The sequence below is a fragment of the Cynocephalus volans genome, chromosome 5 (assembly GCF_027409185.1).
Source record: "Cynocephalus volans isolate mCynVol1 chromosome 5, mCynVol1.pri, whole genome shotgun sequence".
Classification (NCBI taxonomy): Eukaryota; Metazoa; Chordata; class Mammalia; order Dermoptera; family Cynocephalidae; genus Cynocephalus; species Cynocephalus volans.
This window is the reverse complement of record NC_084464.1, coordinates 46,720,530-46,747,903: the sequence shown is the minus strand read 5'-3', so window position 1 is coordinate 46,747,903 and position 27,374 is coordinate 46,720,530. Positions and strand designations below refer to the sequence as shown.

General features: G+C 50.0%; 2 protein-coding genes across 4 annotated transcripts in view; both read right to left on the bottom strand.

Moving 5' to 3' along the window:
* Nucleotides 1-2,006: 2,006 nt before the first annotated feature.
* DEF6 (DEF6 guanine nucleotide exchange factor) lies at nucleotides 2,007-20,300 on the bottom strand. The gene is made up of 11 exons (XM_063097906.1): nucleotides 20,205-20,300; nucleotides 11,008-11,148; nucleotides 10,185-10,370; nucleotides 8,287-8,523; nucleotides 8,052-8,198; nucleotides 5,891-5,999; nucleotides 5,398-5,696; nucleotides 4,055-4,221; nucleotides 3,752-3,950; nucleotides 2,635-2,725; nucleotides 2,007-2,445 (listed from the first exon to the last, which is right to left on the bottom strand). The coding sequence occupies exons 1-11, from the start codon at nucleotides 20,298-20,300 to the stop codon at nucleotides 2,222-2,224; spliced, it is 1,896 nt and encodes a 631-aa protein (XP_062953976.1). The 3' UTR covers nucleotides 2,007-2,221.
* A 1,772-nt stretch (nucleotides 20,301-22,072) lies between these two features.
* Nucleotides 22,073-27,374, bottom strand: part of ZNF76 (zinc finger protein 76) — a 37,279-nt gene continuing 31,977 nt past the window's right edge. For all 3 annotated transcript variants that reach the window (XM_063096864.1, XM_063096865.1, XM_063096866.1), the window contains 7 exons: nucleotides 26,778-26,903; nucleotides 26,459-26,638; nucleotides 25,428-25,661; nucleotides 25,171-25,334; nucleotides 24,319-24,483; nucleotides 23,506-23,619; nucleotides 22,073-22,953 (listed from right to left, as the gene is read on the bottom strand). In XM_063096864.1, coding sequence (XP_062952934.1) covers nucleotides 22,849-22,953; nucleotides 23,506-23,619; nucleotides 24,319-24,483; nucleotides 25,171-25,334; nucleotides 25,428-25,661; nucleotides 26,459-26,638; nucleotides 26,778-26,903 — 1,088 coding nt within the window. In that variant the 3' untranslated portion in view covers nucleotides 22,073-22,848. The remainder of the gene's footprint in view (nucleotides 22,954-23,505; nucleotides 23,620-24,318; nucleotides 24,484-25,170; nucleotides 25,335-25,427; nucleotides 25,662-26,458; nucleotides 26,639-26,777; nucleotides 26,904-27,374) is intronic.

Sequence of the window (27,374 nt, the reverse complement as noted above, 5' to 3'; positions counted from 1 at the left end):
TGGAAGTTGAGAATCTGCAAATTGATTTTCTTAAAACTCTTTGAATCCTAGGTATACATACCCCACTCCAATTAGACAGAAAGAAGTCTGGCTTGAGAAAGTAACTGCTTGAGCTAAAGCCGACCCGCAACTCCAATTAGAACACCATTAATCCTTCCATCCAATACCCAGAATCCAGACTTCTTGTGCCCATAAATGTGTCATGTGTCTTTTTATTTATGCTGTTCCCATTCTCCTAAGTAAGGGCCATCTCAAATCCCAGCCCCTACCCAAAGCTTCCCTTTTCTCTGAATTCATACTGCACAGAGTTTGAACTTCTCTTCCCATCCCTGAAACCTGCATCATGTTATTTAGCAGTTTTGTTTCATGAAAATTTTAATAGACTGTAATGTAGTTTCTTGCAATAGAGTTTGATGTACTTACAAAAGACATGAACTTTGATATCAGACAGCACATGAGCTCCAGGAGGCCAGAGACTCTATTTTTGTTCTGTGTCATATAGCCAGCACCTAGCACAATACCTGGCATATAATAAGAGCTTAGTAAATATTATTGAATGAATGGACTTGAGTCCGAATCTTAGCTACTCTATCACTTTTTAGCTGTGTGACACCCAGTCACTCACTTCAGAATTTATTCATTCGTATACTAATTCAACAAATATTTGTTGCATGCCTTCTAATAGCTGAGCACTATGCTGGACATGGGGGACATAGTGGAAGAAGAAATGTCCCTGTCCTCAAGGAACTAAAGCATTTAGTTATGGAGGCTGTACATGAAGATGGAAAAGACATCCAGTGTGAGGCCTAGAGGAAGGAAAAAGAGGGAGCTGCAAGTAGATCTATAAGGCAGAAGTATAAAAGGCACTCCTGGGCCAGGCCGTCATGGGCCTCATCTGTCACATATGAGAATGTGAACTTGACTATCAAAACTCTAGGATACCACTGAGGGACTGGAAATTGGCAAGGGTTGAGGACAAATTTTAGAAATCCCAACCAGGCAACAATGGGGAGAGGGGTTTGCAAGGAGATGTGGTTACTGCTCTTATCTACTTGGGAGGTGACAAGAGCCAGAATAAAGCAGTGGCCATGAGACATGGCCCCAAGGAGGTAGATTTGAGAGTAACCAAGAAAGTCCAATCAATTTGACTTGGCAATTGATTAGATATAGGGCAAGATGGAGAAAGAGTCAAAGGTTAACACCCAGGTAGAAAATACAAAGCCCTCAGCCATTGCAGTAGCCATTGGGATGGAAAAGGAGGGACAGGAAACAAGAGTATGGAGAGATAATCTACTGGACTTGATGATGGGTTTTGGATGAGGGGGGGGTGAGAGAGAGTAAGCAAATCATCCTAGCTTCCTGGATCTCTGTCTTGGGTAACAAGATCAGTGAGTCAGAGAATATGGGAAGAAAAGCAAGTTTGTAAGGCTGTGGGCAAGTTACCTCACCTCTCTAAGCTTCAATTTATCCATCTGTAAAATGACAACAGTGACATCCAGCTCTTAGGGTTGTCATGAGAATTAAATAACCTGGAAAATTACAGGACATGGAGTAGATGCTCAGTAAACACTTTTGGCTGATACTAATAATAATGCTTGCTCATGTGCTCAAGCACTTAATCCTCACAAAACTCTATAAGGTAGGTACTATTATTATTTCCATTTTACCATTGTGGAAACCGAAGCACAGAGATGTGAAGAAACTTTACCAAAGTCAATAAGTTAGTAAGTAGCAGAGCCGGTTTCAGAACCCAGGCAGTCTAGCTCCAAAGTCTACATTCTTAACCACTTCACAACACCTTACTGCCTTTGGAACCTGTAGCTGGACTTGAGGGAAGAAGGGAGGAAATGACAGGAGACATGGACAGACTTTAGCCAATAATTCATTCCAAGAGCAGTTTTTATTTAGAAATATGCCGCCACAACTTGGTGGCAGCCTGGGAGAAGGTGGCCCCTGGCTTGCTTGTTCATTCTTTCCCAGCCCAAGCATCAGGTCCTTGGGGCAAAAGCACAGGGTCACGTTCTTAAATATTAACATCCCAGACAGCCTCTGTGGTCTGGGGCTTGGACTGCTGTGAAAAACGAGCCTGGTTTCATCTGGACTGTTTTACAGTTGGAGGACTTCAGCTCCTTCTCCCAGCAGGGGCTGGTGTCACCCACAGGCCAGCTGTGGCCAGGTCCTGGTGGATATGACGTTGGGAAGAACAAGAGGATAGGAGAAGCTAATTTTCTGGTGCTGGATCCAGTTTATTTTCCTGAGGGGTGGAAGCTGGGACAGGAGGCTCATTCCCACCATTGAGGGACTTCTGTTCCTCGCTGCTGTTGGGTGAGGGGGTCCTGATGCCCTGCGATCCCCAGCGTGTCAGGCGCTTTAGGGAGGAGTCACGGCGGGCAAGCAGAGAGGGCTGGAAGCCTGTGAAGGAGCTGCTGGTGGTGGGACGCTTATCTGGCAGAGAGAAAGCAGGCAAGTAAGGAGAAAGGTGCATGTGAAGAGGAGAGGTGAGGGCCCCTGCATCGGCCTCTCAGAAGAGGAGAACGTCCTGACCTTCAGTCCCACCTTTGCAGGCCCTGGAGATCTGGACATATCCCTTTCTCTTCTTTTCCAGGGAAAGCTCCAGAGTCCACCCCTTCTCACCTCCAGGCTCAATTGGATGCATGAGCCGGTTCATCTGGACATTCCAATGTTTCACATTGGTGCTGGCCTGGTGCAACTTCCGCTGGGCAGCCTGTGGGAGCAGGGCCAGTGGGGAGTGGGTCAGAACCACCATCCATGGCAGAGGGTCTTGATCTTTTCAGGTTCATAGGCTTCTTAGAGTCTGACCAAGGCTACTGATCATTTCTCCAGAAAAACCCACTTACGTTCATAAAGAGTTATGTATATGAACAGAGTGTGCCTTCAATTTCAGGGGACTCATGGACCCACTGACCCACAAAGGGTAAAAATAATCATCATAATAACTTCCATTTATTGAGCTGCTATGATGTGCTGAACACATTTATCGTCTTATTTAACATCCAGAGCAGAAGTTAACAACAAATAAATTCAAAAGAAGTTAAGTGACTTGCCTAGGGATACACAGTGAGCTTTAAACCACCGTACTACCTCACCTTTCCAGGACCTAATACAGGAACCTCTGCTCCAACATTTACAGAGCCATTAGCAGTGGTTGTGGGATGGGGGATCATGGAAGAATTTTCCCTTCTTATGTTACATATTTCTGTGTTGTTTGAATTTTTTATGACTATGTAAGCCAACAAAGCAAAATAAAATAATCAATATTAATAAAAATAAATCATCAAAAATTACAAAAAAAAAAGAATCCCTCTTCTTTGGAGATTCAGGCTCCAATGAATGAAGCCAAAGTACAGATAGCAAGATGGGGGCTTGGAAGAGGAGGAGAAAAATATTTTGCCCAGATTAATTATAATGTTCTCTGACTGTTGGATGGTGTTTCCCAGATTGATCCTCACATTTGGCTCCCAATAAACTTTATGAAATGAAATAACAACATTAACAAAAACAACGGCAAATGTTTCTTCAGCACTTACTAAATATCTTGTATTACCTCACTTAATCTTCATAATAATGCTATTACCAGTTTCCTTTCCCAGATAAGAGACTTGAAACTCTGAGAAGTTAGGCAATTTGCCGAGGTCACACAGCCAGTGCATGACAGAGTCAGGGTTTGAGGGAAGGCAGCCCGGCCCCAGATGCCCCGCCAGCCTGCACACTGTCCCACCATAGGCCTCACCTCCACGTCCTCATCGGCCCTCTGCCGGTTCTGCCGCACCTCCTCCAGCTGCTGCTGGGCCTGTTGCAGGGAGCGGCTCTGCAGCGCCATCTCCTGCTCCAGCTCTTGCTTCTCCTGCTGCGCCCGTTCGATGTAGCGCTCCTGCTCCTCCTTCAGCTGCATCAGCTGCTTCAGTTTCTCCTCCTCCTCCTCCAGCAGTCTGTTGGGAATGCACTGCGTCGTCGTCTCCAGTGCCAAGGCATCCCACAGATGCTCAGCAAGCAGGAGGATGGGGGGAGAACCAGAAGGATCCCTCAGGCCTACCTGGTCTGAGCTAGGCGAACGGCCTCCTCATCACGCCGAGCTTTCACCTCCAGTTGCAGGGCCTCCTGCAACCGCTGCTGCATATCCTCCAGCTCCTTGATGCGCTGCCGCTGCCGGGCAGCCTCCTCTTTCTTCAGCTCCATCTCAGCCTGCATGGAGGCCCGGGCCTGCGGAGGGGGGCACACAGAGCCAGGTCAATGGCAGCAGGGGTGTGAAAGGGTGGGTATGCTGCCCTTCCCCCAGGGCTCTGCCAGCCCGGCCCACATAGGCTACCTGGGGGTGAGGGTCTGGGGAATTTCTTCATGTCAGAGGTTTCCTGATCTGACCCTTTTCTGAGAGCCTAAGTCAGATAATTGTCAATGAACAGATGCCACACGGGGGAAAGGGGCTCAAGTTATTCCCTTCCTAGCACCAGCCTTACTAATAATTATTATATATTATAATGTAATATATAATTAAATAACATTATAAATACATTATATTATAATTAAATAATACTTTAAAATATATTACGGTCACCTCCTTCCTAGCACCAGCCTTAATAATTATTATTATTATATACGTATATTATATAATTATGGCTGGTGCTAGGAAGGAGGTGGCTATAATTATTACAACAACTTAAAGTTATTGAACACTTTAAAAGTGTTTCCTGATTTAATCTTCACTCTACTTCTATAAGCAAAGGTCTATTGGCATCAACATTTTACTGACAGGTAAATGAAGCACAGACAGGCTAAGTAACTTGCCCGAGATCACAGGACTTCTAAGAGGCAGAACTGGGATTGGATCCACGTGCCTCTGACTCCAGATCCAGGTCTCTTAAACCCTAAATCTAATTGTCTCTGCACGCCTAGTTCGCCTATACATGCGTCCCAACTACCTCCCATCCTACGTTCCCCAAATTGGTTTCCTTGTAAACTCAGTTCAAGTCTAGTACAACCTGGTCCAAATTAATCCCCAATCACACGGTCTTTAGCGGCTCCTTCTGCCCAAGCCGTTTCCCCCAGCTAAGGTCTCCGAACCAAGGCCCACTCTACACCTATCACTCAGCTCAGACCCCTCCCCACATCACCCCTCGTTTCAAGCGATCCCTCGGCCAGGTTCTCTGCTCCTCTCTCCCTTCTTAGCCACAGGTCTCCTGACACAGGCCCAGACCTCTATCCCTCTTTCAAGCCCACGGGCTCTGTCCCAACAGTCCTTCATTCCAAGTCCCGTCTCAACGCGGATCCCTCAGCCTGGGGGCTCCACCCTCTGCCCAGGCCCCACCGCGGTCCTCCTCTCCCCGGCCTAGCCCCACCTCATCCCTCGGCCCACCTGCTCCGCCCAGGTGCTGGCCCCACCTGCTCGGCCTCGCGCAACTGCCCCTCGAGAGCCTGCTGCAGCTCGCGGTGCTGGCTGCGGCGCCGCTCCTCCTCCTCCTGCAGCAGCCGCTCGGCCTGTCGCTGCGCCTCCTGCAGCAGCTCCAGCTCCTGCAGCTTCCGCTCCTTCTCCTCCTGCAGCTGCTGCAGCCGCAGCAGCTCCTCCTCCTTGGCTGCCCGGCGCCGCTCCCGCTGCTCCCGCTGCTCGCGCCGCTTTTGCTTCAGGTCCTTGTGCAGCGACGTCTTCCCCTCGGCCTGCAGCCGGATCGCCGTCTGAATAGCTGCGGAGGGAGCGAGAGAGGGTCAGCCGGAGACTAGCCCACCGCCGGAGACTAGCCCACCGCCGGAAAGGGGCCTTCGGAGTTTCTCGGGGCCACTCCCCAGCCTCCCGCTGGGCAAAGTATATTATCACTCCCTTGTCACAGATGAGGCGACTGAGGGACAGCCAGACCCAGGCCACCCAGCGAGCACTCACCAGCCGTCCACTCCTGGCGCTGGCGCGTGTCTGAGGCGCTCATCTCATACGTGCGTGTAGCCGTCTTCACACAGAACATGCAGCGCTTCCCGTCGCGGTCCGGCAACACCTGGGAGAGGGCAGGTGGCCCCAGCCAAGCTGGCCTCACTGGGGTCAGGGCCGCCCCTGCCCGGCGTTGGTCCAGCTCAAGCCCGTACCCCTCCTGGCTGACCATCTTCCCTGGGAACTCCACTCCTCTCACTCTGCCAGGAGCCTGTGTGGCCCGACTTGGACGATTGGTTATACGGGTTCTTGCGCCCCCGCAAGTCTGTAGCCTTTACTCGTTGAAGGCTGAGTAGGGCCATTTTCATCTCGGTATCGCTCTAGGGCCTAGTACATAGTCGCCACTCAATTAATGTTTATTGGATCATGCTTGAACACTTCCAGTGACAGGGTCCTCACTATCCACGACCACTCGTTTCCACATAGCCCTGCCCATTGAGAAGGTTCATTCATTCATTCCGCAGATATTTTTGGAGCACCTCCTGAGTGCCACTCATTGTTCTAGGGGGTTGGTATACTGAGTGTGCCTAACAGACCAAATCCCTGCCTTCACTGAGCTTACATTGTGTGGAAAATAACACCTAGATTACTTATAACACCTAACACAATGTAAATGCTATGTAAAATTGTTATACTGTATTGTTTTTTATTTGTATTATTTTTTATTGTTGTATTGTTATTTTTAATTTATTTATGTTTGAGTTTTTTTTTTTTTTTTTTTTTTGTCTTTTTCGTGACCAGCACTCAGCCAGTGAGTGCACCGGCCATTCCTATATAGGATCCGAACCCGCGGCGGGAGCGTCGCTGCGCTGCCAGCGCAGCACGCTACCGAGTGCGCCACGGGCTCGGCCCTATGTTTGAGTATTTTTGATCCATGATAGGTTGAACCTGTGGATATGGAAGGTGTACTGTATTACTCAGCCTTAAAAAGGAATAACAACATAGATGAAGCTTGAAAACATTATGCTAAGTGAAAGAAACCAGACACAAGGATACAAATATTGTATGATTCCACTCATATAAGGTACCTACAATAGGCAAATTCAGAGACAGAAAGTAGACGAGAAGTGACCAGAGATGGGGGAAAAGGAAATGAGGAATTATTGCTTAATGGGTATAGAGTTTTTGTTTGGGGTGATGAATAAGTTTTGGAAATAGAAAGTGGTGATGGTTCCACAATATTGTGAATGTACTTACTACCACTGAATTATACATTTAAAATGGTTGAAATGGCAAATTTCATATATATATATATATATATATATACACACACACACATAATATATATAACTACTATTTAAAATATTGTTTTAAGCCTCTTAATAATGAACAGAGCCAAGGGAGGAAAAGGGAGGGGAAGAAGGAAAGGAGAGAAGCATGGAGAGAGCATAGAGAGGCATAGAGTTGTCAAAGGGAATGGAATTTGGGTAAAGGAGAAAGACCTTTATTTATTTATTTATCTATCTATCTATCTATTTATTTATTTAAAAAAGATGACCAGTAAGGGGATCTCAACCCTTGACTTGGTGTTCTCAGCACCACACTCACCCAGTGAGCAACCGGCCATCCCTATATGGGATCCGAACCCATGGTCTTGGTGTTATCAGCACCATACTCTCCCGAGTGAGCCACGGGCCGGCCCAGGAGAAAGACCTTTAAAAAGGATTTTTAGGACTGTCTGGTTAGCTTAGTTGGTTAGAGTGTAGTTATAACACCAAGGTCAAGGGTTTGGATCCTGATACGGGCCAGCTGCCAAAAGAATAAAAAAATAAAAAGTATTTCAAGAAAGATTTACTGTGCAGTGTAGACGTAAGCCATCCCTGAAATCTTTAGCAAAATCCAGTTACTCACGATGACTTTGGTATCTGATTTGCGGTTTTAGTGCTTTTAAAGTGCTGACATGGATGAAAATGGCCTATACAAAGGCAAAATGAAACAAAACAAAACAGAAAAAAAAAAGGAAAAAAAAAAAAAAACAGAAGGAAAAGAAAATGGCCTTCAGGCACCCAGGTATATTTGGGTACACACTAATCAAAGCAGAAAATTGTGTCACTGGCTTTTCTCCATGTGCCCTCCTCCTGACCCCCTTATCTTCACACCACTCTGAGGACCCCCTCACCTCCACACAGCAGTGTGAGTCCAGCAGGATAGTGCCCCTTTTCTCTTTGCACTCTTCACTCCCAAAGTAGCAGAGACAGCTAGGCTGCAGCTGGAACCAGCGTTCTGCCCAGTTCCTCCTCAGGTGCCCCCGCTTCCACAGGTAGCCCTGCTGGCCAGAGTAAAGTCAGAGGTTTCACAGGCTCCCCTGCTTCACCCCTTCCTGGGATCCTACCCTGGTTCCCAACTTGGCTGACCTGCTTCAGGACATCTTGGATGAGCTCCTGGTAGACCTCATGGATGGCCATGCTGAGGGTGTCCCGCCCCACGCCCCGCAGGCAGCGGCCTGAGTTGAAGAGCTCCAGAAGCTGCCACACACTGAGCCCCCCAGTGGTCTGGGCCGCCTGGGCCTCCTGGGCCAGCAGCTCCTCCAGCTCACTCAAGCCCACCTCCAAGCTCATGCTACTGAGCACCTTCTTCAGTAGGTATTCCACCTGGAGGGGGAGAAGGAAGGTCTGGTGACTGCAGCACGCAATGTTGCCAACACCAACACTAGGAGGCACTCCCATCTGACTCCCAAAGCCTGGGCAGAGGGGATGAAGGACAGGGGGCTGTAAGCAGAGGCACCAGGGGCCAAATGCTGGTGGAGACAAGGGTAGAGACTTGGGAGGGAATCTGGAGCCCCAACCCCAACTCAGGCTTCCTCTCCCGCTCCCCAACCTCCAGTCCCACTCCTTCCTGCCTTAAATTAAGGGCAGGGTTAATGGCGGGAGCTGAGAGCTGGGGGTCAGGCAGAGACAGCAAATCACAGAATACATCAGAGGAGGTGCAAGGGCCCTCTCACCCAATACCCTTACTTTGCAGATGGCAAAATCAAGGCCCAAAAGGAGAAGTGACTTGCTTTAAGTCACACAGCAAGTTAGAAGCAGCCAGAACTCAATTTGGATCTCCCAAATCCCATTTGGGTCCTTATTCCAAGGATGAATCCCCAAGCCTGGGGATCCTTCCCTTGAGGGAGGGCAAGGGGATTGGGGGTGGGGGTAAGCAGGGCAGGGACAGGAAACCTGTAACAGAGGAACAGGAAGTGGTGGTTGGGGTACATCCTGCTGCAGTTTGTTCTCACTGCGTGTTGATCACAGAAGCAAGTGGCCTCCTGGCCTCTGAAAGGCCGCCTTGCTCCAACTGGCAGGGATCTAAGGAGGATAGCCAGCCAGGTGTCCGTGCAGATGGACACATGTCCTTCTCCTGCCCCAGAAGTTTTTTTGCAAAACTCTCTTTAGGACTTCCACCCTGGGGGTTAGGGGTCTCAGCTGGGGGTTTAGTGGAGGCCACCAGTTCAGGGCTCAGGTAGCTTCCCTCACCCTTCCCACAAACAGAAGCAAGGAAACAAATCTGAGTGCAGTTAGACATGCTAGGACTTCCTGTGAACACAGAGGCTCCCTCCCCTGCATACCTACTCTAATGACCTAAATTCACCTTGGCATCTCCACAGCTATCAAGAAGACTAAAGGGTCAGGAGAAGCTGAATGGGCAGGGGAGAGAAGTGGGGAAAAGAGGGAGAGTACAGGTGGACAGGAAAAAGGCTGCCCTGGTTTTGCCTATGAGTTGAGGAGGCAGGGGCTTCTCCCAGGATGCCTTCTCTCTGGGGCTCTGAGCTGAGTCTTCCCTGGCTCTCCAGAAAAAAGACAGAAAGGGAAGACCTGGAACCAGGGTCAAGCTTGGTTGCCCACTTGGAGTAACTGGAGAGTTACTTTCTGTCTCAGGAAGTTCTCCCTTCCCCTTATAAAGCACCCTTCCTAGATTGCCACAGTGCCTAAAATTCTGCCATTTGATCTTAAATGTTCTCATCTTAAAATGCTCAGTAATGTATCAGGCATTTACACCTCTGTGTAAGTAGAATTTGCAGATAATTTTCCTACTGTGAAGGCTAGCAGAACTCTGACGGAAGTGTAATTACAGTTCTGGAAGAAGGCACAATTGCTCTGATACGGGCAGTTTGAGGCATCTGGAGACAACTGGGTATGGACAGGTACCAGCATGGGGATGGTGAGGAAAGGGGATGTGAGAAGGTATAGAAGGTGATTTGGCCTCCTTTGTGGTTTTGCTGAGGCCTGGCCCCAAGCAACTCAGTCCCTGTGGCTGCTATCACCCTCACCTCATCAGGAACCATGATCAGAGGGTACTTGTCCTCAGACAGGAAGTTGAAGAGGCACCAGAGGCGGAAGGCATCCTGATTGGAGAGCATGCTGTTCCCGTTGCTATCTGCCCGATAGTTCTTCTTGGCCGTCAGGGTCCAGCACAGCTCATCAAAGTGCTCTTTAACGAAAGCCCCCTCCTCCACCTGCCACCAGGCCTGCAAATCAGCCAGCTGCCCCAACCCTGCTCTACCACCAAACTAGGCTCCAACTTAGTTTCATCTATGCCCCTGTTACCCACCCTGCCAAGTCCAGGGATCTAACTTGAGGAATCCCTGAACTGATTACCAGGTAACTAGCTGGTTCCAACCACCCTGTCCCCCTAGTACACCCACACCCACCCAAGTCCCTTGCCAACAGAGAAACTCTAGTCCTCTAGCCCAGGAGACAAATGAGGGAAATCCAGAGGGGAGCAGACAGCTGAGAAGAACATGGGAAGACAGTGACAAGTGGGAAGAACAGGGGGGACAGAATTGAAGGGGGTGCTGGAGAGTCCTTTGTAAAGGTTATAGCGGGAAGCTAGAAGTGGGCCTAGGCAGGGATGGGGTGGAAGGTTATGGGAAGGGTGGAGGCTAGGATAGAGATGAGGGACATTAAGGGTGAGTTGAGGAACAAGGAGGGGGCAGGTGGCGGGGATGTGACAGATGGAGATGGGAGAGCAGGGATGGACAGAAGAGCGAGTTTATTGGGGGGAAGAGTTGAAATTGCAAGGTATTGGGGTGCTGGCCAGGCTAGGGAAATGGAGAAAGGTTAGAGGTGCCCCCCACACAAGCCGAGCCCCACCTTGTCCAGGATGTACTTATTGAGGTAGGGCATATAGCCCTGGCTGGACACAGGGCCGTCGTCATCATCTCGGAAGTGCTCCTCCAGGGCCACGGGGTCATGGGGGATGTGCAGGACCGTGTACAGGTTGTGGGACAGCACCTGAGGCAGAGTGGCAGTTTGCCTTCCTGCACCCCAACCAAAACTGGGCCAAAGGATTGCTCCCCACCTCCCTGCTCATCTCCCCGCCCAATCCTGGCTGAGTTCTCTGCACACACTGTTCAGTTAAATAATAACTAAAACTTGTATACTTACTATGTGCCAAACACTGAGCTAAGCACTTTGCCTATCATTCACTTAACACCCATAACAACTATTCATATCCTCATGTTACAGACGAAAAAACTACTGAGGCCCCAAGATACTTCTCAACCAAGGTCACAGCTGGCAGAGCTGAGATTCAAACCCAGGTGGCCATACTGCTTCATTAGTTATCGGTGTCCTTTTTCTACACACAAGGACACTGAGGGCTCAAGGGATTCAGTAATTTGCCCAAGGACCCACACTGAGTAAGAAGCTTGGGATTCAAATCCAGTTCCATCAGATTCCAAAGCCCAAGTTCTTCCCATGATGCTGGGCTGTCTGCAGGGAAGCAGTCTGCCACCCCAGGGCAGAAGCCACGAATTTATCATGGTTTCCATCAAAGACACTGTTCAGGCTGCAGTGTTCCTAGCACCCAAGTGTATCTGCTTTGGGAAGGACCCCTCAGACTGAAGGGAGCTGGAGAGAGCTCAAAGAAGGGTCATGAAAAAGGTCCGGGAGGGGCCAGCCAGTGGCTCACTTCGGAGAGTGTGGTGCTGATAACACCAAGGCCACGGGTTCAGATCCCTATGTATGGATGGCCGGTTAGCTCACTTGGGAGAGCGTGGTGCTGACAACACCAGGTCAAGGGTTAAGATCCCCTTACTGGTCATCTTTTTTAAAAAAGAAAAGAAAAATGTCTGGGAGATGGGGAGGGCAAGGTTTCCGAAGGGATAGTGGCCATGATGGTGTGCAGGAAATGTGGGTGCACTGAACCAATCCATGATATTAGAACAAAGCGGTTGAGGTTTAAACAAGGAGATCTGGTAAAAGGCCTTGAGATAATTATGTTATAGCACTTACAGCAGACAGCGTGAATGATTAAAAATAGTCACTATCACACTATGTGCCAGCCACTGTGTGAGGTACTTTTTACTTTTTATACCCTATTTCTAGCCTCCACAACCACCTTGATACAGATACAACTGTTCCTCTTTTTCAGATGAAGATACAGAGGGTTGGAGAACTTGAGTAAATGGCAGAGCTGACATTGGAACCAGTGTGCCTGGCTGCAAAGGCTGCCTCCCTACTAGAATGTGGACTCTGAACCCCTCCCCCCAGTTGGAACTCTGGAGACAAGGTCTCTGTTCATCTTTATCCCACAGCACTCAAGTCCTCTTGCGCACACCAAATGCAATCAATCAATTCCGTGTTTAAGGGCTTCTTCCCACCAGCACTTCACCTTGGCTGTTCCTCTCCAGGAGCTGGCACTGTCTCAGAAATGGTGTGTGTGCCAAGTCTTCATTTTTATTTATTTATTTATTTGTTTGTTTGTTTATTCATTCATTCATTTTGAGAGGATGGGGAGAAAGAATTGAGACTTCTCCCCAGTGTTGCCCTGGGCCTCAGGTTATCTTCCACAAAGTGGGAAGTAAGGAGGCCCAGTGAGGGGGTTGTCATTTTTTCCTCTTAACTCCCTCGGGGTAGCCATCCCTGGATTTTTGGCTGCATGAGCCAATAAATACCCTCTCCCTTAAGCTGTCTGAGTTTGGTTTCTATCACTTATATCCAGAAAAGTCCTGACTAATACATCTGTGGTCATAGGATACCAATCCCCACTCTGTGGGTGCCACTGGCTCAATGCCTAGCACTTAAAATCCAGGCTGACCAACTCAGGAGAATAATAATGTCAAACATCCACTGACCACTTCTGAAGTGATAGGTGTTACTCTAAGAGTTTTACATATTCCCATCTGCTGTGTCTTGGCCTCTTTTCAAAACTACCCATGTCGTTTTCTTCCTCAAAGCCTCTTTTTTTTTTTTTTTTTTTTTTTGTCGTTTTTTCGTGACTGGCACTCAGCCAGTGAGTGCACTGGTCAGTCCTATATAGGATCCGAACCCGCGGCGGGAGCGTTGCCGCGCTCCCAGCGCAGCACTCTACCAAGTGCGCCACGGGCTCAGCCCCTCAAAGCCTCTTAAAGCACCTCTTTGAGGAATCTTCCTGCATAGCCCCAGCCAAACGACTACACTCCAGTGAGGGGAGGGAACAGGGAAGGCCAGCAACTTTCACTCTCTGGTTGAGTGCTCTTAGATAAACTCCTTCACCTCTCTGAGCCTCAGTTTTCTTTTGTTTTCTTTTTGTAAATAAAACAGGCTAATACCTGCCATGGAGAAGGGTTGTGAGGATGGCATGAGATGATATATATGGAGCACTGGACTCAGGTCTGCAAAGAGCAAATGTTAGTTTCCTTCCTATATGGAAAATGCTGCTTTTTACCTAACAAACTGACATAGATGCAAAAGACAGATAATATCAAGTACTGAGGAGGTTGTGGAGAAATGGGGACTCTAATGCCCTACTGGTGAGGTATGAATTGGCAGTCTTTGTAGCGGGCAAGAATCTATCGAACTTGAAATTGGGCAGGACCTTTGCCCCAGCATTTTTAATCATCTAACCTATAGATGCTCAAGGGATCAGAGCTGCATGTACAAGAATGTTCATTGAAGCATTGTTCATAATATAAAGAATTGGCAACAACCCAGCACTACTTCAGTAGGGGACAGGTACACCATGTCATGGACCACTACGTGTGGTTGGAAAGATTTTACTTCTGCCACTTGTGTGCTCATGGGCAAGTGATTTAATTCTCTAAGACCTTACTCTTCCTCCTCTGTGAAGATAACAATGGGGCCTGTTCCAAAGGGTGGTTTTGAGTGAAGAGCTTAGCACAATACCTGCTGCATAGTGCATTGTTTAGTAAAAGTTGTGAGCTACTTTTATTATTATATTTGTATGAACAGACATGGAAAGATATGCATACTATACTGGCATGCGAAAAAAGCAAGCTGCAGAATGAAAGGTTTGTAAGATAAATATATGTACAAAGATTAGGATGAATCATATGAAACTGCTATTTTAGTAGCTCAAAGTGATCAAATGTCAGAAACTTTTTTTTTTTTTTAAAGATAACCGGTAAGAGGATCTTAACCCTTGACTTGGTGGTGTCAGCACCATGCTCTCCCAACTGAGCCACAGGCCGGCCCCAAATGTCAGAAACTTAATATGGTTCAACCGAACATGCTTATTTGTATGTGGAAAAAACCTATAAGACTCAGCAAACTGTTAACAATGACCACCCCCCACCCTCACCACTCAGAGAGAGGGGTGGAGGGTAGGGAAGGAACTTGCATCTTCTTTAACATTATATTCTTCTCTACTCTTTGAATTTTTTAACCAATGTTTTACTTTTATAATACATTCCATCTTCTTTAACACTATATTATTCTGCACTCTGATTTTTTTAAAACCAGGAGTATACATTTTTTATGACAAAAATTTAAAACAATAGAGATAAAAAACAAAGGGTTCCATTAACCTCTGTTATTAACTTGCCCTGTTATTAAGGTGCTCTGTAATAACAGTATTTCGCTGTTCACTGTGTTAGACATTTCTTGTGGGCAGCAAGGACCCCAATCCCAACCCCGACTCAGGAGATCAGGATAATGTCCTCCACACGCTGAATGTTTCTAACTCCTCAGGTCTAACTTGAATGCCCCAATGGTTTCCCATCTTTTTCAGAATAAAAAGCTTAAGTCCTTCCAGAGGCCTCCAGGTCCCATGTGATCTGGCCTGCAGCACCTTCTCTGACCTCATCCCTCTTGCTCACTTCTCTCCAGCCACTCTGGCCTCCTTGATGTTCCTCAAACAGGCCAAGTATACTCTTGCTTCACGGCCTGAACCAATCCCCTCTAACCCCCACAATCCCTATACCCACTTCTGTTTTATTTTCCCCCATGCCATGTATCATTTTCCATCACACTACACTTTGCTTATTTATTTTGCTTATCACCCATCTCCTCTGACTGGAATGTTGGCACCACATGGGTAGAGATTTTTGTCCCGCTCACTGCTGCATCACTGTGCCTGGCACATTATGAATGCTCAATAAATACCTGTTGAGTGAACTTCAATGCTTCATGGGAAGTAGTAGAAAAAATACAAAAGTCAGACGGACATACACTGAATATCTCTGAGCAAATTTACCTCATTGGGCCTCAGTTTTCATATCTCTAAAAAGGGAGTTCAGGAAGATAATGTACGAACCCTCCTCCCACCCCAGGTTAGAACCTGCCACACTGCAGCAGAAACTTGAACTGTTCCCCTACTTGGTTCATTCGTCCATACTGTCCTCTAAACCTACTCAGCCCATTTTTCTCGCCCGTACCTTTTGCCATTGGACTCTGAAGAGCCCAAGGCAGACCCTGGTGAGCTGTCAGGTGTCAGGACAAGGAGGAATTAAAGGCTCCAGGCTCCCGGCTCCCGGTCTCTCACCAGATTGCTCAACAGACCTCAGACTGCCAGGCTTCCTGCGCCTGGGTGCAGGTAGTGGCTGGGGGTGGGGAGAAGGTGTGACCAGGGGAGGGGTCATGCCAGAAAGGAAATGATAGGGGTGGAGGAGTAGAGAGCAGAAGCTCACTTGCAGATCTCAATCAATCCTCAGCCCTGGAGGCAGGGACTCTCATTATCCTCACTTACAGATGAGGAAATCCAGGCTCACAGAGGTGAAGTGCCTTGCCCAAGGTCTGACTTCAAATCTCTAGGCGTTGGCTCCGCTGAGCAGCAGAATCACCTGGGGAGCTGGTGAAACTGAAAAACGTGTGCCTCACCCAGACCTACTGACTCAGAGTTTCCAGGGGTGGGGTCCAGGTGTATTGTTCACAAGCTGCCATTTGGGCTTCCTCAGAGAAGATTCCCGCAGTCTCCCCCACCCATCCAAGCAGCCCCTGGCCTGGGTTCGCAGCCATTGACCTTTGAGAGGCTTCATTTATTCATTCTTTCCTCTGGTGGCATGCCGGGGAGTGGGTCTCCTCTGGGGACTTGGAGTCCTCTAAAAACTCAAGTTTGGGGATAGGAGCACGTGTCAGGTCCACGTTGATAAGAATAAATCAACAAGAATTGGTTCTGTAGTTCCCAGCCTTCAGGATTCTGAATCCCTGGCTGACCAGGGAGTAGACAGATGCAGATAAGGGGGGTTTGGGAATCCATAAAAGCACCAAGCAATGACTTCAGAAAGTATGAATAATCTCCCTCTCCTAAATGGACTATGGTCTTTAAATGAATCTAGGTCCCAAGTGATTCTTTTAAAAGACACAGACACTTTTAAGGGTTATTGAATATATTTTAGTGGACACTAAAGCATAACTACTATCATGGAGGAGCACTGGGAATTTTATGTTATGTATGTATGTATGTATTTAGTTACATATGGCGTCTGGTAGGTACAAGGATTGAACCCTGGACCTTGGTGTTATTAGCACCACACTCTAAAGAAATGAGATAATTGGAGCCCGGACCTTCTTATTTTTGGCATCTGGCCAGTAAGGGTTTCTTTAAAAAATTATAAAATATATACTTTTTTTGGGGGGGGGGGAGGCTGGCTAGTGCAGGGATCGAACCCTGGACCTTGAGTGTTATCAACACCTTGTTTTAACCAGCTGAAGTAATCGCCCAGCCTGAGCACTGGGAATTTTAAAAAGGGAATCTCTGGATTAGCTGTACAACCTGAGAGCAAGAACAGGCTGGAGGGGTTGGGTATGGGCATCAAAAGACTGGGGTCCAGAAAAGGAAAAGGAGAGGTTGCATCAAGGACCAGTTTCACCTACTTGTTGTATTTATTTTTTAAGTAAATTTTGTAGGCTGACTGGACAGCTTGATCCCCAGTTCAACCCTTCTGCTTTATAGATGAGAACTGGAAGCTTAGAGATGGACAGTGACTTGCTTAAGGTCACCAGCTGGGGAGCAGTATAAGTGCAAGCCTATGTGTTCTGAGTCAAGTGCCCTGTGTGTCACTAAATCCTCCTCCCTTCCCCACCCCCACATCCTAGCCTGAGGAGACTAGCAGCACATACAGGCTAGGGCAAAGCTGATGACCCTAGCCAGCAGGATTCTGGGCCTGAGATGTTCTTAATCTTCCCTCCACCTTCTCTCCGGAGGAGGTATAGCCTGAGGCTCAGAGGCTCAGAGACTCAGTGGCAAGAGACCCTCTCTGGGCTCCAGGACTGCCCTGAGTATTATTACTTAGAGGCTTGGGAGCCTGAGAGGCCCCTGAACAATCTCCCTCCCTTCCTCCAGCTCCTGCCAGTCACAGGGAAGTAGCAGGCTGCTGCCTTCTCAGATACCCATCAAGCCAGAGACACACTGCTCTATCTACATCCCCCGCCCGCCCGCTGGTTAGGGAGGGAGGCAGGCACATTCTCAGCTGATCCTCCACTAGGCCTAAAATCCAAGCTGCTCCCCTGGGGAAGAGGGTGTGGCCATTAGGAAACCCATCATTCCCAAGGGCTCTCCTCTCTGCAGCCCTGTCAGGAGGACTCTACTCACTCCTAAAGTTCTTTAGAGGAGGTTCTGAGGATCCTGCAAAAACGCACAGCCCTCAACTCCTTTGTGTTCAACCAAAATCCACCCTGGGCAGAAGTGCCATTCCTCCTGATCTATTTTCATGATTCTCAACCCAACTAGACAAAAGCCACTGTACCTTCTACAAGAATTCAGAGAGCAAAACACATCTGGTTTCTTCCCCAAGCCTCCTCTCCTCCAGGGAAAATAATCCTGACTCGAGCTGTTCTCAGAGGACTTGCTATTCTTCCTCCTCCCCATGGCCTCATCATGGGCCTGCCCTGGACAGCCAGTGGCAGCCCTTCTACCAACACATCAGGAGGGAAGTGCAACTTTCACACACAGTTTGCTCTGGGCTGGTGCACGTCTCCTGCCTGGTCCCAACCGAGGACTTCAAGGCTAGGGAAAGTTTCAGCAAGAACAGGCTAACTCCAAGACCTTTTCCCTTATCCCTAAATCTTTCCAGGGGAGGGAATGGGCCCTGTTGGTAAATCTCTCTCATCTGCTTCTTCCTCTGCCTTCCGACCACTTCTCTATTATTCCTTTGCCTTTCTGGCATCCCCACCCCCAACACTATCACTACTTCCTCCCATTCAAATAGCCACCACTATGGTCTTGGGGAGAATTGCCTTCCGCATCTTTCCCTCCTCTGACAGGGGCCCTGCCGTTTCTGCCCAACCCTCACTTTGAGCCCTGAGGCTCCCACTGTTAACTCAGGTTCCCAGAGCAGACAAGATTTCTGTCAAGCAGGGGTGAAATCTACCATTGATCCTATGTGACCAGAGATGTTGCTGGCAGTGGGCTCAATTTGAGCTGAAATGTGGTACAAAGACACAGGACAGTTCAAGTATGCAAGCTCTCCATGTGATCATCCCTAGAAATGCTCAAACTGTAGGGGTGAGAGAGTTTAACTGTTTAAATGCACAAGCAGAAGCTGAGACAGAGATTCAAGCTAGGAGGCCCTACTGGCTGATGGCATGAGAAAAAAGGGAACCACTTGAGGGTCACAGAGAGCCTGGAGAGGTCTCAGTGGCCACAGGTAATGGAGAGGTGGAAAATGCTACCTTGGCAGCAATAAGCCATGGGGGTTGGTATTGTCCCAGTGATATTAAAGGTGCAGGTGGGAGGTGGGTGTGGGCACAGAGTTTCTGCAGGGATGGAAGAAACTCTGGATCTTCTGGATGATCTACTTTACTTCCATCTTTACTGAAGACCCAGCTAACTGACATGATCTGCAATAAAAGGGAATTAAGTAGTATATAAGGAAGAACCTGCCTGTTGGGAGGTACTACCCAGGTGACCAAAGGTGGTAGTGAACTCTCTTTCCTGAGGGAGTAAAAAATCATTTATTAGATGCTCACAAATCCAGCTAAGGGATAGATTGTGGAATAGGACCAGTTTGGACATCCAAGTTCAGCAAAATGGGGGGACTGAATTGGGGGTGGCGTATAATGCCCATTCTGTTCCATTCATCCTCTCAAGTTTCCCATACCTCCTACCTTGGACATTAGGAATGGAGATTTCCTTGACACTGCACCTCTCCTTTGGGGTGGGGTTGGGGTAGGGGAGACACCAGGGATCTAGGGCTTAGCCTCATGCTCAGTACATAACCACATGCAGGGCACTCAATCCAATATTTGCAGAGTGAATGAATGAACTCCTAAGGCAGGTCCCAGAGAGCTGAAGCCTACCCTACTCCTTTCCCCAGTGTTCCACGGTTCTAGTGGCCTAGGGCCTTGCTTCCTCCCTACTAACTAGGGTGGGAAAGGCAGCATTAATTCAGGATCAGAAGAAAAGGGAGAGAAACTCCTTGGCCTCTCAGGAATTGTCTAGGCTGGATGATGGACTTTAGGACAATCACTGATGTGGCTTTTTCCTGGGTTCACATTCTACTCTCTCCCTACATGAGGTCCCAAGGCCTAAGGTCATAGCTTCCTAACCTGGTGTGTGTGTGGGTGGAGGATGACGGTGAGCTGGGTAACAGTATAATGGAGTCTTCAGTCCTTGTCACTCTACAGCTCCATCCTACCTGGGGGGCAGGGCTCCGTGGGCCAGCCTAGTCTGGGAGTTGGGGAGGCTCTTTATGCTTCACTCTCAGCTTCAGAGGAAGTGCCTGACAAGTACGGGCTAACTGTCTCTCTTCAAAGCCAGGAAGAAGCGGCAGGAATAGGGCGCATGCCCAAGCATGACTCTGGGGAGACATGTGTGCTCACCACACAAAGTCTGGGAGGTGGCCTGGCTCATGGCTCTCAAAACCCCATGATGCCACCCCCACCCTCCAGTCGGTGGAGGGGGCCGGGTTCTGGGCACCAGCTCTGCACACACTTCACTGGGACCTCGGGACAGTGGGCAGCAGCATCCACCACACCATGTTGGCCTAGTTACCCAGTACCAACCCCACACCCCAGGCCTGGGCCGCTGGATGACCCCAGAGTAGCACGGTGCTCATGCCTGGCTCCCAGGTGGCAGGGATTGGTGTGGTGTGTCTACCAGCCTCCCCTGGGCCCCAGGTGCCCCTCACCTTGAGCTGGGACTTGGAGACCTTGCCGCTCTTCTCCACGTCCAGCGCAGTAAAGGCGTACCAGATGGACTTGAGCAGCTCCTTGCGCAGGGCCATGGCTGAGGCACCCGCCCGGCCCAGGGGCGGCTCTGACACCAAGATCCGGTTTCAGGAAATGCAAACGGCTGCAGAGACCGCAGAGGGGCTGTGGCATGGAGCGCGAGCTCCACCTGCCTGCTTGCTCTGGCTCCCCATACTGGCAGGAACCAGCATGTTGCTCTCACACTGCTCAGCAGCCCCACTGCCTGCACAGGAACTGGAGAGCAGCATTCTGAGAGCTGGAGCCCTTGTTCTGTATCGGCCTGGCTCCCTGGCCATGCAAGCCCCCTTAGCCCCAGAACTTTCTGGACTCTTCCTGGTCTCCCAGAGGCAGCTTTCTGAAGGAAAAAGAAAGCCCATCCTGACTTTGTAGTCAGACAAACTGGGGGTCCAGCTCCAAATCCACACTTACCAGGTGGGAGTCCTTGGATAAGTTACTTAACTTCCTTGAGCAGTTTCCTCACTTGGTAATGCAGGAAAAATACCGACCTCCAGAATGGTAAGAATGAGAACGGATGTAAAACACACAGTAGGCTCTGGATAAAGCATTTCCTTTAGTGCCACCTAAGGTTGCCTCGGTGGTGGGGCTTCCCTCAAGCAGAAGAAAACACAGGTGACATCACAGACTCGGAGGAGGAATCAAGCCAGGGCACCGCCCCAGGTCAGGCAGACCAGGCACTTGATTTGATGGCTCCTGGCCTCTGGGCACTGCTCTACAAGGCATTCAGAGCACCGCCCACTCTGGGCCTACTGGCCCTGAAGACACCAGAGACTGTTTCTGAATCACATAGGGGTGAGCCCAGTGGTGGGGCCCAACCTCAGGGGTCCTGGCAGCAGCAGGCTTGGGATTCGGGGTCTTCCACTTTTTTTAGATCCAGTGCCCATGAGGGCTGGGACACACCCACACCAAGAATAATGGCCATGAGTGTTGAAGAAACCTGCTCAGGCCAATTCTGAGATACTCCCTAACCGGAGTCATGCCTCAGCCCCATGCTTCCAAGGAGCTGGTGGCAAGAGTAAATGGGAGCTTTCTAGGCATCCTAGGAGAGGATGCCTGGCTTAGGGGAGGAGGTTCCAGTCCTGGTGGCAGGAAAGGGCTGGGGCGCATCCAACACAGTGGACAAAGAATAAGAAAAGAGAGGCACCTCCAATCCCTACAATGTTCCTGTCCAGTCGGTGCCAAAGCCAGAGTTCCTTTCCATCAAGTACCTTCCCGTTTCCCCTCCTCCTGCCACGGCTGGTCTGGTCTTACCACTCACTTTTCAGTGGGGTCCAACTGTGGCTTTGGAATACCACAGCACAGCCCTAGACACCAGCTCAGCAGATGCACCAGACTCTACTTCCTGAATCTCAGTAACCTCAGTGAAGACACTCCCCAGCCCCTCCAAGCTGGGGCTTTGCCCTCTTGGAGCAGCTGTGTGTAGCTGGAGGGTAGCTGGATCTGGAGGTACCCTGACTACATTCCACAAGGTAAAGCAGAAAATACCAAGAGTTCCTCCAGCCCAACCATCCTGGGGCCTGAGATTTAGCCAGAGCCTGTAATCAGTGGTCACCCTAGTCCTGTTGGGCCACCCTGGAGCCCACCTGCTCTGCTGTGGGCAGGAAGCCACCAGCAGTTCCTCTAGGCTTATCTTACATGGGGCTTTCCTCCCACCTGTGCTCCAGATAGGCCAGCCCTACTAGTCCGGCACCAAGGCTGAGCAGGGTCTGTGTCAGGGATACAAGGCTGAGAGCCTGACTTGATCAGCCCTACAACCAGGGTCCACAGCTGAAAGGATGTAAGGATCAAGTTGGAAACTTGGAACTTTTATTAAATACTCATTCACCCTTTTGCCACCACCACCCAGAGCAGGAAAAAATAAAATTATCAAAATGAATTTTAAAAAACGAAACAGTTTAAACCCAATCCCCAGCAGTCTATGTACAGGGCTGCTCCTTGCCTCTCTGTCACAGAAAGGTTGGGGGGCAGCTGGGTGGAGGCTGGGCACCTTTTCTTCAGCCACAGGCCCCTGAGGAATTAATTCTGACTGCAGTGGCAGGAAGCCCCTGGTGCCAAGTGGCCAGGCATCTTGGCTAGCCTCCGGGGAGGTGATTATTGCTGGGAGGGGCAGGGCTGGGCCTGCTCTGCCCCTACTGAGCTGAAGAGCTGTCTGCCTTCTCCCCTGGTGGGCTGTGACCAGTCAGGGTGGATGGCTAGTCCCCACAAAAGCCCAATCTCCACCTGAGAGGGGGAGTGTACTGAAGGCAGAAAGGGTGCTATCTAGAGGGAGGAAAGCAGGCGCTCAGCTGATCTTGAGGGGAGGGTGCCCCATGCAGCCTGCTGATCAGACTTATTCTCTTCAGCTCCCGAGGATGGTGTGCTCCTCTACAATTCCAGCTGCCTGGCCCTCCTCTTGGGCAGGACCCCCATCCCCTCCAGTTAGGCTGTTTTCCTGCTGCCTTTTCACTCCAGAGACCTATGTGGCCACCTTCCATGTGTCAGCCACAGCCTGGGCCCTTGGAGGCAAGGATGCCTGTGCAGCATGGCATCTCTTCCAACATGGTTTGGGACCCAGCCCTCCTGGGCTCAGCAGCCACTCTCCGACACTGTTGTCTCCAGGGTCACGGCCCCTTGCTGCATGGCAACAGTGGCTACACTGATGGCCTCCTCTAAGGTCTGCTGCTCCTCCAGCTGTGGAGAAGGGAGTGCAGAAGAAAAGGAGACAGTGAGACCCTTCCTTATAGTTATAGCTAGTTATATGTGGCCTACTCTTTTGAATCTCCTCCATCTACCCAATGCTACAGGCTGAGCGCTTAGTAGGGCCCCAGTAAACAGAAAGTTAAGAGTCCTATTAGGCTAGGCATGGCCAGGGAGCCATGGAATAGTCCAGGGTCAGAGAGTCGGGCTTGCTCACAGAAGGAGAATGACTGGCTGGAGAGGACCTAGTGATCATCTACTTCAGCCTTTTCATTTTCCAGATAAAGAAACAGAGACATGAAGAGATGAAAATGGACTGCCATCAGAGTTATCCTTGAAGACCAGAAGGGACTTCACCATTCTGCCTCTGCCAAGAAAGAGCCTGAGACAGACATGTGGATATAGGCAGAGAAAGGGATCTGTCTTCTGAAATGGGCTCTTTTTGAGCTAGATGCCCTTCCCTTCAAGATCCCCATTCAGTTCCCCTCACTCCCTTGTTCCCTTTTCTGGTCCTGGGATCCTCTTTCCTCCCAGATCTCTACCTACCTGTACTGCAATGTGCGTTCCGCTGGCTGTGGCCAACACTGCCACCTGCTGATGGTGAAGGGATGTTACACTTGAGTCCTCAGCAACCACAGCTCCAGAGGTAATGATTGTGACCTGAAATACAGAAGAATGAGGTCTTCCAACCCACCTGCAATACTCTCCCTCCCACCAATCCAAATACAAATCCCTCCAAGCAAGGTGGCTAGGAACAACTCAGACAGGAAAGGTCAGATTAATTAGCTTGGCGCTCAGAGGTAAGTGAGGTTGGGTTTTTCTCCAATTTAATTTGGGGATTTTGAATCATAGGACAACAGAACTGTAAATAAAAGCCCAGGGATAGTTTAGTCCTCTCATCTGAAAATGTACTGAAATCCACAGAAAAGTGACCTATGATTGGCTGCAAAGCAAATTAGGGGTAGACTGAGAATTAGAAACTGTCTCTTGACTCAATCAAATGCTTTTTTTTTTTTTTTTTTAAAAGATGACCGGTAAGGGGATCTTAACCCTTGACTTGGTGTTGTAAGCACCACGCTCTCTGAAGTGAGCTAACCGGCCATCCCTATATAGGGATCCGAACCCACGGCCTTAGTGTTATCAGCACCACACTCTCCCAAGTGAGCCATGGGCCGGCCCTCAATCAAATGCTTTTAAAGATGAGAGTTGCTGATGACCCAGAGGAGTGAGGGGGAAGACCCCTTTTTGTGAAGAATCTTTGTAAGAAAGTTTAACTACTTGAGCTTGAACTTTAATGCCCACCCCACAGAAAGGAATGGAAAAGGAAAAAGAAACCCCAAGCAAACCGCCTGGTCATACGGGCTGTGTCTGGGTGCCATCAGCGTTGACCATGGTGACCGTATGTGTGCCAGATGTGGCCAGGTCGTCGTCATGACTGGGGATGGTAAGGGTGGTGCTGCCATGCTGGGTCACCATACTGATGGCACTCCCCAGGGCCTGTAAGTCTTCTGGGGACAGGCTGACCTGCCAACAGGAGGGGAGAAGATGAGCTGGGAGTGCCAGTGGAAGGCTGTCTGAAAGCCCCGATGGAGGGTGTACCTGCTCTTCCAGACAAGGTTAGCTTATTGGTAAGATAGAAGGTTAGCTTCATGTCACAGGGATGAAAGGGGTGGGGGACAAGCAAACAAAACAGGTCCAAGACAGCAAAGAGAGGCTACACTAGAAGAATTCTATATTCAGTCCAGGGGCTTCACCTAAGTTTGTTCTCATGACAACTCTATAAGGCACAGGTGCACATTATAGTATGGGTGCTGACTAGGGTCAGGTTATGCTGCTGGCTGGTGGGACTAGACCCCAGGCTTCCAGATCCTACTCCATGTTCTGGCCCCTATATCAACATGCCTCTCTTGAAAAGGACATCCAAGTGTCTCATTCAGATGGTCAGGACTTGTCAGCCTCTAAGAGGGAAACTACTAACTGTGCTCCAGAAGTCCCAGAGACTGAGTCGGAAGCATGAGGAGGAGGAGGGGCTGTGTTGTAAGAATTTGGCCCCTCATCCTCAGCTCTCTGAGGTCCAAAAAGCTACAACAGGAAACTGGATGGAGAAGGAGGTGGAGCTGTCAGAATTTCAGGGCTCCCCAGAGTTCCCAGAGAGTTGAGAGGGTGCCAGCCAGAGTGACCTACCCCACTCCTGTTTCCCAGGGCCTGTACCTGTTGGGCACCATCCTGAGTGATCAGAGCCACCTGAGGGGCCCCATCCTCCTCGGTCACCATGGCCACTTGGGCTGGGATGTCATCATCCTCTTCCTTCACCTCCGAAATGTAAGCAATGCGGGATTGTTTGGGTGGTGGGCTCTCCTTGGCTGCAGAGGCGGCTGGGAGAAGACAGCCCAGGCTGACACCTGCTACCAGATGCCATGGGGAGGCCTGGTTTGTACCCACACTCACCCCCTGCCCACTCCTCTCACCCTCCAGCTGCTGCTGTTCATAGAGGGCCTGCTCGCTCTCCTCAGTGGCCTCCAGTTCGCCATGGGCGCTGCGCTTGTGCATGGCCAGGGTGGAGGTTTGCCGGTAGGTCTTGCCACAGGTGCTGCAGGTGTAGGGCTTGCAGTGTGTGTGCACCACATGGTGTTTGTACAAGCTTGAGTACTCGGTGAAGCGCTTCCCACAGCCTGGCACCGTGCAAACATATGGCTTCTCCCCTGGGGACACTGGGCTGTGAGGAGGGTGGGAACTGGGGCTGGCAAGGGGGAAACTAAGGGGCAGGGGTGGGGAGGGTCAGGGTGAAGGTAGAGCCAGAGGGAGGGAAAGGGACTGAGACCTAAGATCCTGAATGGACAGTTGGGGAACATGGCCAGTGGAACAGAGAGGGTGTATGTGTGGGACCACTGAGCCCACAGACAAGGTCAGGGGGAAACAGGGAACGGGGCCAGGCTGGGGCTCGTGGGGGGCATTGAGGGATGGTAAGGTCGAGGGTGGGAGGATTGAGAGTGGTGAACAGAAAAGGCAGGAAGCAGGGAAGACTAAATTGTCAGGTGCAACAGGAGAGGGGGGACACACATGGCTAAGAGATGACATGGAAGGTTGGGCAAGGGACATAACACTGGGGAGGGTGAGAACACACAGGAATCATAGGGACAGTGGATGTGGTGAGGAGGTGAAGGTGACATTTCACCCTGCTTCTTCCCCATCATTCTTGACCCTGGTCTCTTGGGGAGCTTGGCCGGAGGGGGAGAATTCAGGGTGGGTGTAGAGGGGTGGCAGGGAGCAGAGTGGCCCCAGAGGGGGCTGCAATACCTGTCAGACTGGCCCTAACTGGAAATGGAGGAACCACTCACTGCGAGTCAAAGTGGTTCTGGGATCCCCCACCCCCAGGCCAGCCTGGAAGGGCCAGCAAAGAAGGGCTCTGAGCTGGAGGTGAGAATGGGTCTCACATCAGAAGCCTATGGTGGAGGGGTTGGGGCCTCAGAGGGTGGTCCTCGTGTGCCAGCTGGCCCACCTGTGTGGATGCGCACATGATTCTTGTAGTTGGTGGCGCTGGTGAAGCCACGGCCACAGTGGGGCTCTGGGCAGGTGTAGGGCCGCTCGCCTGTGTGGGTGCGCACGTGTACCTTGCGGATATTAGACGTGGTGAAGGAGCGGCCACAGCCCTCAAAAGGGCACCGGAACGGACGTTCACCTGTGCAGATGGGGTATGTGAGGTGTGGCTCAGGAAGGGTGGCCATGCTGGAGCAAGAAGGGGATGGCACCAGGTTCCAGGTCTAAGTCTGTAAGGTAAGCTGAGGGAATGGGGTAGGGGTGGGCAGGGCCTTGCATACCGGTGTGGGTACGGACATGCTTCTGAAGGTCTCCTGAGGTCTTGAAGGCCTTGCTGCATAGCTCCTCCGGACACTTGTATGGTTTCTCACCAGTGTGGGTGCGAACGTGGCTCTTCAGCCCATAGCCTGTCAGCGTGTAGAAGGCAGGGGTGAGAGGAGCACCCAGTAGGGCCTTATCCTCCACTGTCCACCTCATTCTGGGACTCTCCATCTTAACTGTGCTCCGTGAGGCTCCAGACCTCCTATGGCTCAAGAAGCCCATGTCTGCCTCTATCCCACCCCCGCCTGGGGAGATAAAAGAGGCTAGGAAAGCCCACCCTGCCCTCCTTCCCTCTCTAGGGAGTTGAAGCCATTCCAGAACATAAGCATAAGAGGGATCCTCCAGAACCTGTGGCTAAAGGTCCTTGTTTCACAGACAGGAAAATAAAGCCCAGAGAGATGTAATGGCCTACCCTACATAAGAGGCAGGGTCTCTCCACCAGCTCCCGCAGGCTCCTCTGTTGGCCTGGACCATACTGTTTTTCATTTCTTTTTTTTTTTTAAGCTATTTATTTATTTTTTATTTTATTTTTTGGGTTTTTGTTTTTTGGCAGCTGG